This window comes from Acomys russatus, chromosome 2 (genome assembly GCF_903995435.1).
Source record: "Acomys russatus chromosome 2, mAcoRus1.1, whole genome shotgun sequence".
Lineage (NCBI taxonomy): Eukaryota > Metazoa > Chordata > Mammalia > Rodentia > Muridae > Acomys > Acomys russatus.
Genome location: NC_067138.1, coordinates 106,195,044 through 106,210,557, shown reverse-complemented (window position 1 = coordinate 106,210,557; position 15,514 = coordinate 106,195,044). Strand labels below are relative to the sequence as shown.

The 15,514-nt window shown below is 44.8% G+C and overlaps 1 protein-coding gene across 2 annotated transcripts in view; it reads right to left on the bottom strand.

The window, feature by feature from the left end:
• Cachd1 (cache domain containing 1) overlaps positions 1-15,514 on the bottom strand; it is a 230,084-nt gene that overhangs the window by 53,994 nt on the left and 160,576 nt on the right. For both annotated transcript variants that reach the window (XM_051164720.1, XM_051164722.1), the window contains 3 exons: positions 5,875-6,001; positions 3,067-3,211; positions 2,174-2,390 (listed from right to left, as the gene is read on the bottom strand). In XM_051164720.1, the coding sequence (XP_051020677.1) occupies positions 2,174-2,390; positions 3,067-3,211; positions 5,875-6,001 (489 nt within the window). The remainder of the gene's footprint in view (positions 1-2,173; positions 2,391-3,066; positions 3,212-5,874; positions 6,002-15,514) is intronic.

The following is a 15,514-nucleotide window of genomic DNA, read 5'->3' as shown; positions in this document are numbered from 1 at the left end:
CCAGAGGGAAAGCAACTCAAATTTGGACCCTGCCCATACAATCAGATCCATGCTAATCTTTTCCCTGCTGTGAGATGATCTTCCAAACAACTACACAGAAACAAACACAGAAGAAACAACCTAAAAGGTTAATGGTATTCATTATGGATATACCAAGGGACTGGAAAAACAACAACAACAACAAACAACAAAATCCCTAAACCAAACAACCCTATATTGGATAAGCCTAATTGGTACAAGATGAATTAGTGTAAAGCTACAAAAACTGGTAAAGTGTGGCTTCTGTTTTTACGGTCCTGGTGTGGGCAAATGCTTCCCTTTCATCAACAGGTAATCCTTACAGCGATCCTACAGGAATCTCACTGCTGTAAGTGGGGATGGGGCTAGAAGTCTTGTGGAGATGGCCCAGGATAATGACAGCTAATGTTGAACAGTTATGAAACTATCTTGGGTCTTTTTGTCATACCTACTTCGCAGATGCAGCCAATCAATCTTTTCACTTGTACAAGATCAGGAAAGCTTGGGAGTTGCAATCCAAGCTTCAAATACTTAATCATTAGGGCATATTGTTTGGAACACAACAAAGCAGGTCACGATGTGGATCTCCTTTATTTGAACAAGATAGCAACCAAAACTGCAGAGAAATTCTAACGACTGGTTGATAACTGAAGAGTGAAGTAGAGAGAACGCTTCTCATAAAGGATGGTGACAAACTTTCTGTGGCTGTGGGAAACATGCTTAACTTTGGGAGGAAAGGGTTTATCTAAACTTAAAGCAGGCACTCAAGATAGGAACTTGGAGGCAGGAACTAAAACTGTGGAGGTACATGGCTTATTGGCTGGCTTGTTCCACCTGCTTTTTAAGAAAGTAATCCAGGACCACTTGACCAAGGGTGGGGACACTCACAGAAGGCTGGCCCCTTCTATATCAATTTTTAATCAAGAAAATGCCCCAGTGACATAAATAGGTCAATTTGATTGTGGTAATTTCTTGAGGTTCCCTCTTCCTGGATAAGTCTAATTCATGATAAGTTAACAAAAACTCACCAGCACCCTAAGCAATCTACCTGGAAGAGTAATGAGGTAAGCTAACCATCAGCTTCACTGAACTGTAGGCCTGTGTGTGGCTGGTGGTCACTTGCAGTGGTAGGCAAGATTCTGTGTGATGCACCCAAAGGATCTATAGTCATTCACTTCCCTGTGTGCTTGGGCCCAAGCTATAACATGCTTCTAACAATAGAATATGACAAAGATAAAAACCAACATCCTAACTACCATCATAGTTATACTTGCTGCGGTAACATAGTAAGCTAGAGTGCCAGGTGTGATGCTTGACATCACCACTGTCTGGCTTTAAATGTTTAGATACACAGAACAGCTTGACAATATAGTCCTTAAATTTATTTTAATAGGAAATGTTAAAGCAAGTAATGCTAGCCCTCTGTAGGCAGAGGCAAGAGGATGGAGAGCTAGAGGCTCGGCTGTGCTATATGGTGAGAACCTTCTCAAGGGGAAAAGAAAGAAAGAAAGAAAGAAAGAAAGAAAGAAAGAAAGAAAGAAAGAAAGAAAAAAACTCAGCCTGAAACAGGATGCATTACATTTTTTTAAATAAAAAAAAAATGGTTACAGATCTTCAAGTATAAAAGGAGAAATAAAAGAAGCCTTTGAGAGGTTTCAAAGCAGAGTCCTGTTTCAAGCACCCTTTCCTTTCCTGTAGTATGCATCCTCGTTCCAGATTTTTCTCTAATACATGAAAATTAAATTAGAGTGCCTTTGTACATGGGAAGGGCGTGCTCATCTAAATGACAGCTGGTTTGAAGAGAGAGGGATCAAGGCAAGAATCCCTGTTGCCCCTGTGGTGCACAAGCACACCAGCTCAGTACTGCCCCAAGCCCCAGGGAGGCAAAGCCAACAACTAACATTAGAGAGGATGTGGCCAATTCCCTTGGGAAATAAGTGAGGATGTGTTCTTAATAAAAGGCCAGGAAGAGGAGGCTCTGCGAGTCTGGAAGTCCCACAGACTGACTCTGGTAGGATGGAAAAGATGAGAACACCTCAGTCGATGGCTACGGAGATGGCAGAGAATAATTTTATATAAAACCAGTTGTAAAATTTCTCCTCTAGTTCCGAACTTAGTTTGCAACACTGAGGACATCTTTCATGAACGCACATACTTGCTTGGAACCGAGTGTTGTTGCTGGTGCTTCGAATCAACTGGAACGCCCTGTGAAACCCTACTGCGTGCTGGGTGGGACTGTCTGAGGGCTTGACGCTGCTAACAAAGGTGGACATCTTTCTTTTTGTCTCACTGGTGGCCGGAGACAGGTACGTCTTATAGCACTGGTCCAATGAGCAGGTCCTGACAGTGTCTGCCACAGTCAACACAGAAATCTGAGGACAGAAAAAAAGATACCTGGTGACTTTTTCCTCAGCCATTTAAAGATTTTTATTTTATTTTACTTATTTATATATTTTTTGAGGCAGAGTCTTCCTCATGTTACTCAAGTTGATCCCAAACTTCTGGGCTCAAAGAGTCCCCCTGACTCAGTCACAGTACCCAGATCGAAGGTTCAGGTAACAGGAGAGCTTAAGTAGGGAGAGGCCCATAGAACAGGTTCTGAGCCTAAAAAATAAATGTCTGAAGTCATCAACCTGTCAAATTTGAAAAAAACATTATAAAGGAGAGAATGTAAGACTTTTTGGCCTTTGAGCCAAAATGCAGCAGTGGTATAGTGTTTGCATGTAATATTTAAAACAAAATAAAACAAAACCCATTGCTACATTCATGCAGAAAAATGCCTTGGTTTTAAAACTAAAGACCAGGGTAGGGTGAGTGGTACAGTCTCTGTGTTTTCAGCAATGAGGTAAAAAAAAAAAAGTCTTTAATGTTGGGAAATCAAAACACTCAGGCTACTGATTGATAACTGTATAGGACCATTGGTACTACTCGCTCATTGTTGACTTAGATGGTACTGTGAGGCACCTGACTGAATATAATGAAACAAAATAAATGTTGGAGGTATTCAAGACAGCTTTATGACCCAAGAGTCACTGGGAAAACAGTCACCTTATCATGTTCATCGATGGCACTGAGGATGACCTGAGCGGCGTCCTTGGCGATCTGGAGCTGGGTGTCAGTGACTGAGGCTCCGTGGTCCAGGATCACAACGATGTGCTTAGACTGTGGCCTGACAGTGGAGACATAGATGGGCCTAGAGAAAGAAAAAAAAGGTCTTAACACAGCTGTGTACATGTACAGTACAGGTGTATGGGCTCACTGGTGTGTGTGTGTGTGTGTGTGTGTGTGTGTGTGTGTGTTCTTCTGGAGAGTACATGTTGGAATGAGCTCAGAATGGAAGAGAGTAGGGTATATTGAAAAGAACAGGAGTGTGAAATTCTGACTCACTCATTCTGCTTTGGGAAGTGAACGGCTAGCCCCTCAGGCTGTAGACACTTGGTCCAAGGGGAGAACCAGGCCCAGTTGCCAGTATTGGCTTCTGCTTTGCAGACATAGAGATGGGGTTTTGCTAACGGTGAGGGAACCTATGACCTGGACATGTGCTAGGCAGTTCTGAATAGCAGGCTGGCCTCTCTCTTCCCATACATATACCCTTGAGAAGAGACCCCCCTTTCCTATCTATGATTCAGCAGCTCAGATAGGCCAACCACCAAAAGGCCCCTGAGCTGAGCATCCCAAACCATGTCATCCAAATTTGCCAAAGCCTGAAACAGGCAGCCACCCTTCCCACCAGGTTCTTGTTTGCCACTGTGAAGAAAGAGGAGAGCTGTAGGAGCCAGGGAGGAGAAATGTGTCTGATCAAAGCAGCTTCCGCCTCTGCGCAGAACAGGAGGGGTCTAATGAGCTCTCTATTCATTTTAAACCTGGAACAAATTAAGGGTGGTTTAAGAAAGCAAATCAGCCTCAAGAGAATCCCCTCCTTTATTTGTCAATTCTCCGAAACGAGAATTTGCTGTGAAATGTGAGCTGCCAGTTAGTCACAAAAGCCTGGGCACAAATTAGGAAATGTAGGCAAAGTACCAAAAACTCTTAAAATCTGGACAGATTTACACTGGTTGTTGGCAAGTCAGAAGTCTTGTATTATGACTGCCATACCAGTTCAGCAGTCAGTGCCTTGGAGGATGCAAAAAAATGAGATAAAAGGAATCCAGGACAGGATGCCTCTGGATGCACCAGGAACAGACCAGTGGCAACATCCGCCCAGCCCTCCGCTAGGATGCTCCTTAAAATGATATGCCACCTTTGTCCTAACTGAATTCACCCTATCAAAAGCCAAACAGCCTTAATGGGACATATAAATAGCACTGGGTGTTCCGTAGACAGACTGGGGGGTAGGCCTCAGGGCTTGACTGATCTCCCTGGTTGCTTTCTCACAGCGCAGTGCTCTCAAACCCAAGGGAGTCTTCTCGGGGCTGTGTAGAGTTTGTGAAGGCAACCAGTTAAGACAAGTTTAGAGGTGGGACTGGCAATCTAGGAGGAGGGAAACATGGCTTCCTAGCCAAAGAATCAGTTTCATTACAGACAGGCTCCAGCTGGAACTTGCAAGTGAAAGCTGGCTACCGATAAGGCCCGCCCCTCCCACATACTAAGGCAGCTGGCCATCTATTCTGTTTTCCTTAGAGGCAAATGTCAGCAAGCTCACCAACTAAACCAGTAGTTCTCAACCTCTGGGATGCGAGTCCTTTAGGGGCCAAATGACCCTTTCATAGGGGTCGCCTAAGACCATTGGAAAACACATATTTGCAATTCATAACAGTAGCAAAATTACAGTTATGAAATAGCAACAAAAATAATCTTATGGTTGAGGGTTTTACAACATGAAGACTGTATTAAAGGGTCCAGGCATTAGGAAGGCTAAGGACCACTGATCTAAACACCAAAGTCGTGATTTCTGGTCCAGTCTCCATGGCATGAAACCGTACCAGAATATCTAGGGAGAGGGTGATAAAAACAATAAAATAATAACAATTTTCCCTCCCTCCCTCCTTTCCTCCCTCTCTTCCTGCCTGTCTTCCTTCCTTCCCTTCCTTCCTTCCTTCCCCCACACCCCCAGGGGGAAAAATCCTAGATACAATTTGAAGGAACGATGAAGTGTCCACTTTGGTGATTCTTTGGAAAATGGCGTGGGAAATGGGCATCTCCTACTACCTCCAGACACGGAACACCTGACACTGCCAAAGGGAACCTGTTGGGGCTCAGAGGCATACATCTTTGCCTGGGGCTTCTGTGAATTGGTAAGCTCTGTCTTAAAAATAATCTCATCGCTCCTTTCCCGCTGGCGACATGGTACAACCAAGTCATTTCTGTGTGAGAAAAGCAGGATGATGGTGATCTTTGATCCATAGCTTTGTGAACACCCGTGGAGCCCGCAGTAGCTGAAGCAGGCATGTAAACTTCAAAAGTGTACAACCAAGACCGTTATCGGAGAAAGGAAAATCAGGACAAACTCTGTGCATGGTATTACATCGCTATGCTCCAGGGTCACACTATGGAGAGGGCACTATCATGTCTGTTTCAACAAAGATGTCCACAGCACAGAACATTAAGAGCAGCAAGCAATTGCATTTCCTTCCCACAGCTTTGCTTGGCATGACAGCTGTTGGAAAGCTCTGGACTTTTCCATTACCTGCCCTAGCTCATGCACATCCATACACATCAAATGCAGACACTATTTCTGAGAGGGGAAAAAAAAAGTGTCTGAACTAAAGGCTTGGGGCAGAGCTGTGTGTGGAACCCACTGCTGAGGTTGGAATCTGGGGTCTTGCTCAGACTGGGCAAGTCCTCTCCCGGAGTCACAGTCCATCCCTCCATGCAGATTGCTGTTAGCAACAACAAACTGACAGGAAGTCCGCATACCTACTGCGATGCTCGTAGCTGCCCTTACACCGGAACTTGTGTGCTGGGAAGACAGTGAAAATTCCTTCTTCTGAGCTGAAATATTGCCACTTGATTCCAGGGTTAGATTTCAGGTTGTCTGCAAGAACTGAAAGAGGCAGAAAATGAAATATAACCACAGGGCCCACAGGTGTGTGCACGAGGCTCTTCAGGCATCTGTTTTGCATAAAATGCTTGCAGTATGAAGAAATCCCACCAGATAGAAGGTTGTAAATTTCCTACAAAACACCTTCTTTCTGCCCCTTAAAAAACACCCTGAGAATAGAAAACAATGTTTTGTTCAAGAGGAGCTATTAGTCTTCATATGGTAGGGTGACATTCTATGTCCTGGGCTATTTTTCCAGCACAAATGATTCATTTGCGCTAATCTTTCTTCTTATGGGGCTGGCCCCTGTTGGTGCCTGTGTGCACTCACTGGAGTCAGGTCTGTTTTCTAACCATGGGAACTGCTAATAGTCCTTGTCTCTAGGGGCTGGATCTGAGACTTGGACCTCGCCTTCACTAGTCTCACTTCACAGAAATAGAAACAGCAGATGGTATTCCAAGCACCGAGACCATGTCATCTAGGAAGTCTGGTACTCAGAGAATGGCAGAATGGTTCCCACATCCGCTGACACAGGCGTTCACGTTTACTGTATGACGACTCATTCACAAAGCTACCCTCGCATGTTGGAGGTATTGCTATTTTTTCCTTGGAGTTGAGAAATGCTGAAGCCATTGGTCAAATAACACAGTTGGGGCCAAGACCCGGGTGTCTCGGTTCCTGTGTTCACACTGTGCTGCGCTGTCTGACTTCCTGCGTAGCTGTGTCCTGCCATGGGTCACACTTGGCGTTCTCTCAGCCCCGCCGCCACTCACCTGTGTGTACCTTGACACCTGCAACCTCTTAACTTTTGAAACTTTGTTCTACTTTTAAAAATCAAATTGTGAGGCCAGGCGTGGTGGTGCACGCTTTTAATCCCAGCACTCGGGAGGCAGAGACAGGCAGATCTCTGAGTTCGAGGCCAGCCTGGTCTACAAAGCAAGCCCAGGGTAGCGAGGGCTACACAGAGAAACCCTGTCTTAGGGGAAAAAATTCAAATTGTGTGTGTGTGTGTGTGTGTGTGTGTGTGTGTGTGTGTGATGTGTGATGTGTTGTGCACACATGCCAGGGTTTCTGCATGGAAGTCAGAGAACATTCTTGGGCGTTGGTTCCTCTTTTCTAATTTATTTTGAAACAGGGTCCCCTTGCGGGACTGAGAGCCTCCAGAAATTCTCCAATCTTCACCTCTCTTCGCACTAAGATATAGAAGCCTGCATCTGTGCTTGGGCGTCTGTGGGCTCTGAGGAGTTTGCTCCAATTCTCATGCTTTTATAGCAAGTGCACGTTCTATTCACCATCTCCCCAGCCCTCAAATTCGATGATGATGATGATGATGATGATCTCACTATGTAATCTAGGCTGTCCTTAAACTCACCATGTAGTTCAGGCTGTCCTTAAACTTAAAATCCTCCTGCCTCAACTCTTACGTACTAGGGTTACAGGTGTGCATCACCACAAATGGCTTCTAAAAGTTGTTTTGCTCTTCTCACAATCAGAATGCCCTCCTTCTTTGAGCCACTGTGCCTTTTTCCTCTCTTCTTTTGCAATTCACACTTTACTACACATCCGACTATCCGACACATGCACAGATCACTGCTTCATGCACCTCAGCATCCAGCAGGATGAGCAGACCCCGTCTTTGTAGCTACCAATAAGCCAGCAGAATGAGAGACATAAACAGAGCCCAAAGCAGTGTGCAGTGGAGGGAGGAGTGTGGGAAAAAGGCACGGAGCAGGACTGCCTGAGGCGTGATGGAGCAAGCATACACACAGCTCTGAATGCCCACATGGTCCAGCTAAGCGTTTGTTTCTCTAGTTAAGATGTGACTCTGACAAGAATGCTCGATAAAATACAATGTGGTCTAATTTCCATGTTGCAAATGAGGAAATGAGTGCTTAAAGATGGTTCTTAACATCAAGGGTTATTACTGTTCTGAAATGGAGATGCGCAGGATGACAGGACATGGTGGGGGCAATGGTACGTGGGCAGCTGAGAGATGCAACAAGACGGCCACCTGAAGGCTTCCCTTCCTCAGGACCGCATGAAGAGGAAGGCAACTGGATGGCCTGCTCTGACAGGATGCTCTACATGCTGGCTGAGCTGAATTCCTAAGCGACGCAGGAGACTCTTGCTTTGGCTCAAGTGCTGTTGCCTCCAGGTCACCGATCCATCTATAATCCCGATTCCCATTAGACTTTGATCAAGTCTCCTTTTATTCTTGGTCTGTCATGAGCACAGAACTGCTTGGCGGAATGGAGGGCTTAAAAAGAACCACTCCATGCCTAGTACAAACTAGTTGAGAGAAATCAGAATATGCACTGAACCTTTTACTAGCTAATTAGTACAAATCCAATGAGCAGCTTAGATGAGGTTCAGGGGTGATATGCAAAGACAGGAAAGGCCAACCAGGTGATGAGAAGGAGTTGGCTGGCAATGACACGGGGTGAGAGTACCTCCTGCCTACCATGTGTAATTCGAGGTGTCTTGCACACACCACAGTGGATGTCTGCATTTGAGCCTGCTTAAAATAGCATCCCAAGATGCAGCCTGTGTGGAAGGATGAGCAGGGGAGAAAACAGTAGTAGATGGTGATTTAGCAAGACAGGAAGCTACAGGCCAAGGTCAGTTCTCCAATTTGTCATAAGATACAGTGTATAGCACATACCATCTATGCACAGGATAGAGTGTATAAGCACATATCTGTGCACAGGATAGAGTGTATAAGCCACATATCATGTATGCATAGGAGAGAGTATATGAGCACATACCATCTATGCACAGGGTGGACTATATAAGCACATATCATCTTTGCATCGGGTGGGCTACACAAGCCTATACCATCTGTGCATAGGGTAGAGTATACAAACATATCATTTATGGTTGCCATGAACCCAGAATAAATCTATTTGGCTCTAGTCTCTTTCTGAGTGAGGTTTACCATGTTTAAAGTCTTATCTATTTTGCATGCATCCTCCTGCCACTGGCAATATGCTCTCTGAGGACTAAGCAAAGGCAAACAGTCTGATTGCTTTCCAAAAGTTAGCAAACAAAACAGCAATTAAAATACACAATCAATGTTAAAATGCCAGTTTCATCTTTATTCCCAGCATGCGGAGGCACAGTCTGGCATCAGAGCGGTTCCACCTGTCCCTGAAAACACTCAAAACACAAAGCAAAGATCATGATGTCAGTCGATAAAGTACTTTATCATCTTATGCTGAAACTCACTTTCGAAGACCATGCTGGGACAACATGTTATTGTGCCCTTAAAAAGCTACACAGTGTGGTTGGTCACCTTGCTCCCTTCCAGAGATATATCCCCAGGGAGACCTGGGACCATTGTTACATGAAGGAAAATAAGTTCCACTCTAGCAACATGGAGCAGGGTGTCCCAACACAAGCTCTGTGCTGGTGAATTTTTGCCACTTAATTTCAAAACAAAGCAAGTCAACCTTAACACGCATAAGGTTTCAGGCACTGGAATTAACCCAGAATGTCAGGAATCCAGAGGCATGCAGGAGGCTGTTAGGACTCCCATCTCCCACCGCCCCCCACCCCCGCAATCGCTCTATGGTTTGAAGGACCAGCTCCCAGCGCCAGCACAGCTTTCCAGTTTGGAATACTGGTGTCAAACTTGTTGAAGGACACATGGTAGACATTCTGGCTCTTCAGGACATATGACCTAATAACACCACTTACTTCTGCTAATATAGCAAGAGGCAACCACAGGCATGTAATTGATCAAATGTGGCTGTGAGCCAATTAAAGTATCAGCAACAAGCCATCTTTTGTCAGTGGTTCTCCCCCAGAGCCATGCAAAAATAGACTACAAGCAAGATTCAACATATTTCTGAACAAGTATATGTTTAGCATCGCAAGCCTTTCATTTTCCTATCACCTCCACATACACGCCAACAAGCCAGAATGCAGGCCCCCAAAATTCAAGCAATGAAAATGATTATCTCTAAGGCCCACAAGGAAATAGGCTCAGAGAGTTTTTGTGGCATGCCTGAGGTTTTACTTTGAACAAGAAGGGCACATGACTCAAGCCAGTCTGAGATCATGATGCTTGTCCTTGCTTCTTGCCAGGCAATTTGCCCATGCCGAGGTCATCCCCAGGATGCAGTGAGCATGCTCTGCAATGGTGTCTGGCTGATGTGAGTGTGTCCAGACACAGAAAGGCCTCTTCTCTCTTCGCCTCCTGGGGTCTGAAGCCTTAACCTTGATCTCGTATTTGCACTGTTCTCCCGGCAAACCCTGCCAATGCCTGCAATAAAAAGGCAAACGCTGCCTTTGGAAGTAAAGGAAAGCTCAATGACCTCATTTAAAAGTAACATCTGTAACAACAAACAGGCTCTAGGAAACTATTAAAAGGGAGCCAATGGGACCCGGAATGTTTTAAAAATAAATCAGAAGTCACAGCGCATGATACATTTAGTCTCACCACAAAAGATCATTCTGGAACCTCACAATCAGTCTTGCATTAAGTGCAGCAGGCAAGGGTTCTCAAATTCTCCTTCTCAGGAGTCCTTTTGGCAAATGATTAAATTTCATCCATTATCTGGCTCTAGCTAAGGAAGATGAATACGAAGGTAACGAGACCCCCAGGACGTTGAAGTAATCCATCACCATAGAGCATGTACAGCTAAGCAGGCCCCCTCTGCCCTAGATGCAGAGGTGAAGAGAGCCTTATTAACTGTGAAGGCAACCCAGAGGTGCTTTCCACCGTTCTTGGGTCAGTTACATGCTCAGCCACTCAAGGTGGTGTCTCACTCAACACAGGGCCCTAAACACTCTTTGCTCTTTCCCAAGGGTGTTGGAAAATGTCAAGGCAGGTCCACAGCATACCAGAATGCATGGTATCTGGCTTTAAACTATTAACAGGCAGGCTTTGTATCTGTCTGTATTATCCCTCCCCCAACACACATACATGTTAGGGAGGCAATGAATCAATATTCCTCACTGAATAAGATACCCACACTTGAAGATGCCAAGTCCTCTGAAGTCCTGGGGTTGGACCATACAATTAGTATGATTGCTGTTAAGGCACATTATAAAGCAGTGGTTTGCAAGGTGTGGATCAAGACCCCCTTGGGCGTCAAATGCCTACTTCATAGAGGCTGGCTAAGACCAGCAGGGGACACAGATATTTGCACTATGATTCCTAACAGTAACAAAATCACAGTTATGAGGTAACAACAATAATAATGTTATGGTTGGGGTAACCACTCCATGAAGATCTGCATTAAAGGGTCACAGCATCAGGAAGGCTGAGAACAGCTGGTGCAGACTATCTACTCCTATAACTAAGATCCCGGAGAGATGGCTCCCCACTCCATCCACCTTCGGTAAGCGTTCTCTTGAGAATTATCTACAGGGCACAGGTTGCCACGGTCTACACTTCCGTTGCATAAATTCGAAAGGCTCACTTTCTCCTAATGCTAAAGCCAATTAGAAATGAATTAGATACTCTGATTGCATCAGTATGGAAGCATCGATCATTTTCATTAGGCTTTTCGAAGTCAGCCACTACCTTCTCCATGAATGACTGCTGTGTTGAGAAAGTCTGTGAGTAAAAGCACCTCCTACTATTAACTACTTATCTTGAAAAAAGGAATAAGTAAACAAACCATGGTATATGCAGCTCCTTGTATGAATACACATTTTGAGTTTAAGTGAAAATTTCTCGTTTCGGCTGAAAAATGTTCCCTCCGAGCACAAAAGACTTCCCAACAAAACCCAGTACCAGGCATGAGAAGCCCTCTTAAGTTGTTGGTCAGGGTTATCCACAAGACCTCCCCAAATATAAAGCTTATTGCTGTTGCCCTTGGTTAGCCCCTCCCCACCCCCTTCCCTGAACTGGCTAGCTTTATCCCAACTTGACACAAGCTAGAGTTATCTGAATGGAGGGAGCCGCAATGGAGAAAATGCCTCCATAAAATCTGGCTGAGGGGAATTTTCCTAACGAGCAATTGGCAGGGGAGCCCCCAACCCATTGTGAGTGGTGCCACCCCTGGGCTGGTGGTCCTGGGTTCTACGAGAAAGCAGGCTGAGCAAGCCATGAGGAGCAGGCCAGTAAGCAGCACTCCTCCATGGCCTCTGCATCAGCTCCTGCCTCCAGGTTCCTGCCCTGTTTGAGTCTCTGTCCTGACTGCCTTTGATAACGAAAGGTGATGTGGAAGTGTAAACCAGATAAACTCTTTTCTCCCCAAGTTGCTTTGGTCATGGTGTTCAATCACAGCGACAGTAACCTTAACCAAGACACCCTGCACTTGGGAAACAGGGCCCAGAAGGCCATGAACTGGAACTAATGCTTCCTTTCTGAGGATGAGCTTTCATGGGGGCAGTGCAACTTCCAAAGGAGGGAAGCAACCCACAGTCCTACCCAGCTGAGCCACTGAAGAATCACAACAGCAGCAGTGTGCCACAATGTCCCTAAGGGCACAGTAGTGGCATGCATACCTTGGTATTAAGTAACAGCTCTCTAATTGCCCTTAAAACCAACTCAACAGGAGGGAAACTGCCTGGTACTGAGAACCTAGCCAACAAAGCAGGGCTTATGATGCCATAGATCTTGGAGGAGAACCTACCACTAACACTTAAACTAGCTCTGCCTCCAACCGGAGTCTAAACTTTTCCTTTATACTCAAAGATAAGTGTAATCTCAACCCTCATCAAGGAAATTTCTCTTTGAAACAAGTAGAGAACACTACAGAAGACCACAACCAATTAAAGTGCAGAGTTGTGGAGCGCAGCCCTCATGGATACATCTAGAAAACACTCTTGTACCTAGAGCTCAGGGGACATTGCGGAAGAAGAGGCAGAAAGATTCTGAGAGCCAGAGGATCGGGGAGGTTGCTGTGAGATTGTGTCTCCTAGGAATGTCAGACACTACATCCATGAACTCTCACCAGCATGACTGTCTCAACTTGAATTGAACAAGGACAATGACAGACATAATAACGGGGACAGAGAAAAACCCATATGGCCTCAAACTACGGGCAATTAAAGAATGTTGAGAGTGGGAGAAATAGTCTCCTTCAGGAAAAGCACACCAGTTGGTCGTCTAATACCAAACGGTCAGCTCTGACAACATATATACAAGTAATACTCAGACAGAGTAGGTTATATTTAGGAACGCACACAAACACACACACACACACACACACACACACACACACACACACACACACAGAGAGAGAGAGAGAGAGAGAGAGAGAGAGAGAGAGAGAGAGAGAGAGAGAGAGAAACACATAACAACATTTTCTTAAAAAGAGACCATGAATTTGAAAGAGAGCAAGGAGGAATATTTGTGAGGGTTTAGAGGGAGGAAAAGCATAGTACAAATGATAAAATTATACTAATTTCAAAAATAAGAGAAAAAGTTTTGTCTGTAACAAACAAAAAAACCACACACATGCACACACACAGACACACACACACACACACACACACACACACACACAAAAAAAACCCAGCTTAGAAATTAACAGGTAAATGAAGAGATTAAAAGCATGTTCATGGGAAGCTCTTTTTTTGGGGGGGTTTAGTCATGTCAAATATATAAATTGAACATGTTAAACATGAGATTTATTGAATGCCAATTATACTTCAATTAAGCTATTTTGCTAATAGAATAGTGAAATGGTATGACACTTCATGCAGAAGTTTCACATACTGTGTGTCAGTTTTTAAAATCACCTGCTGAGCATGAGCTTTTATCCCCACTTTACAGAGGCAACACTAACTTACTCAAGGCTCTGGAGGTGAGGCTGTTACTTGATCTGGAAAATACTTGTATCCAAAACCTTTGCTCTTCCCAGGGACATGATAGCACTTGTATAATCATTAAGTACAAGATTAACCCCAGCATGTGGGCAGTGTGGGCTAGCCTGGGCTACATAGTGAGGCAATTACAACAACAAAACAAATCAATACTGGGGGTGGAGAGATGCCTCATCAGTGAAGAGCATGTGCTGTTCCCCCAAAGGACCTGAGCTGGATTCCCAGCAGCCATAGCAGGTGCTCACAGCTGCCTGTAACTCCAGCGGCCAGGTGTCTGCAGGCACCTGCACTTCACATATATGTGCCCACACAGAGATACATATTTTTAAGAAATCTTAAAAATAAAACTAAGACAAAGTAAAGTAGATGAAGCTAAAGGCGAAAGCATTCTGGGTATTTCTCTAGAGGTAGAATAAATACATACATGTATGCGGTTCTTAAAATAGCAAGTTGTATTAGCTGATGAATACGGTATGTAAATAAGTTGATGAGATATAAAAAAATGATTTTATAATTGAAATAAGATTTAGGAAGAAATCAACTGTTGAACTATTACAGCTGACATGTACTAGCTGGAAGCCAACGTCATGGTGTTTGCCACTGACCCGTCGACACCATGGTGTTTGCTACTGACCCTCAGGCTGACTTAGCTGGAAGATGGCTCCTATACAAGCTGTGGCCTAGAAGGCTTGATGAACAATAATCACAGCACGGACAGCTCAAAGCCACTCAATAACCAGAGTAGTTGAGATGAGAGGGGAAGTTGTAAGGGGAGAAGAAGCTGCATAATAGACCCGTCTGGATCCTTCCGGGAGTTTACCACAGGTTAAGGATGTGACCTTGTTTGTTTGTTTGTTTTTGGTTTGGTTTTTTGAGACAGGGGTCCTCTATGTAGCCTTGGCTGTCCTGGACTCACTTTGTAGACCAGGCTGGCCTCGAACTCACAGCGATCCACCTGTCTGGGTTAGGGTTAGGAAAGGATGTGAACTTTAACTCTTTTGTCCCTAGCTTGGGCTCAGCCTACTACTGCACCTTCTATTTAGCTCACACTGGTCCTTGTTTCTTCTAAGGAGTCTAATATCGCACAGAATGAGCCCAGACTGAGAAGCCAAAGGATTAGGCCCCATTGCTTAAGTCTGGCAAACCATCTGACCTTAACATTACTCTTCAGGGAGTAGCCAAAAAAGGATCTTTCTGAAATGTACAGCGCACCTGCTTTCAAAGGATTCCCGCGGGCTTGTGTCTACCATTAAATCCAAACTCTGAAAGGCCCTGGCTAGCCCCACCCTCCCATCCCTTCAGTGTCTCCTCCTGTCACTCATGTGCTGCACTGAGCACCAAGAACTATTGCTTTTACTGCCACAAATGTGCCAGGCCCTCTTCCAAGGTAGTCCTCCTGAGGCCTGGATAGCACTTCTCACCATCCAATAGGTTCTTTGTTATTCTTCTAATTTTGCATGAAATTTCAACTTCTCAGAGGCCATTCCCCAATGACCTTCAGGCAGCATTCTTATATCCAATATTGCACTTCTCAGCAAAACCTGATAATATTCTGTGTACCATTATTATAGCTGGCCCTTTAACACTACCCTCTCCGAAGAGCTGTGAGTGACACTAGGGCAGGAACCAAAATAAGTTTGTCAGTCATATTCTAAGAGCCTACCACAGGACAGTTTTTTAGTGAACATGTGATCCGTGAATTGGCTAAGTGCCTTGCTTTTGTCCCCTGCGAGA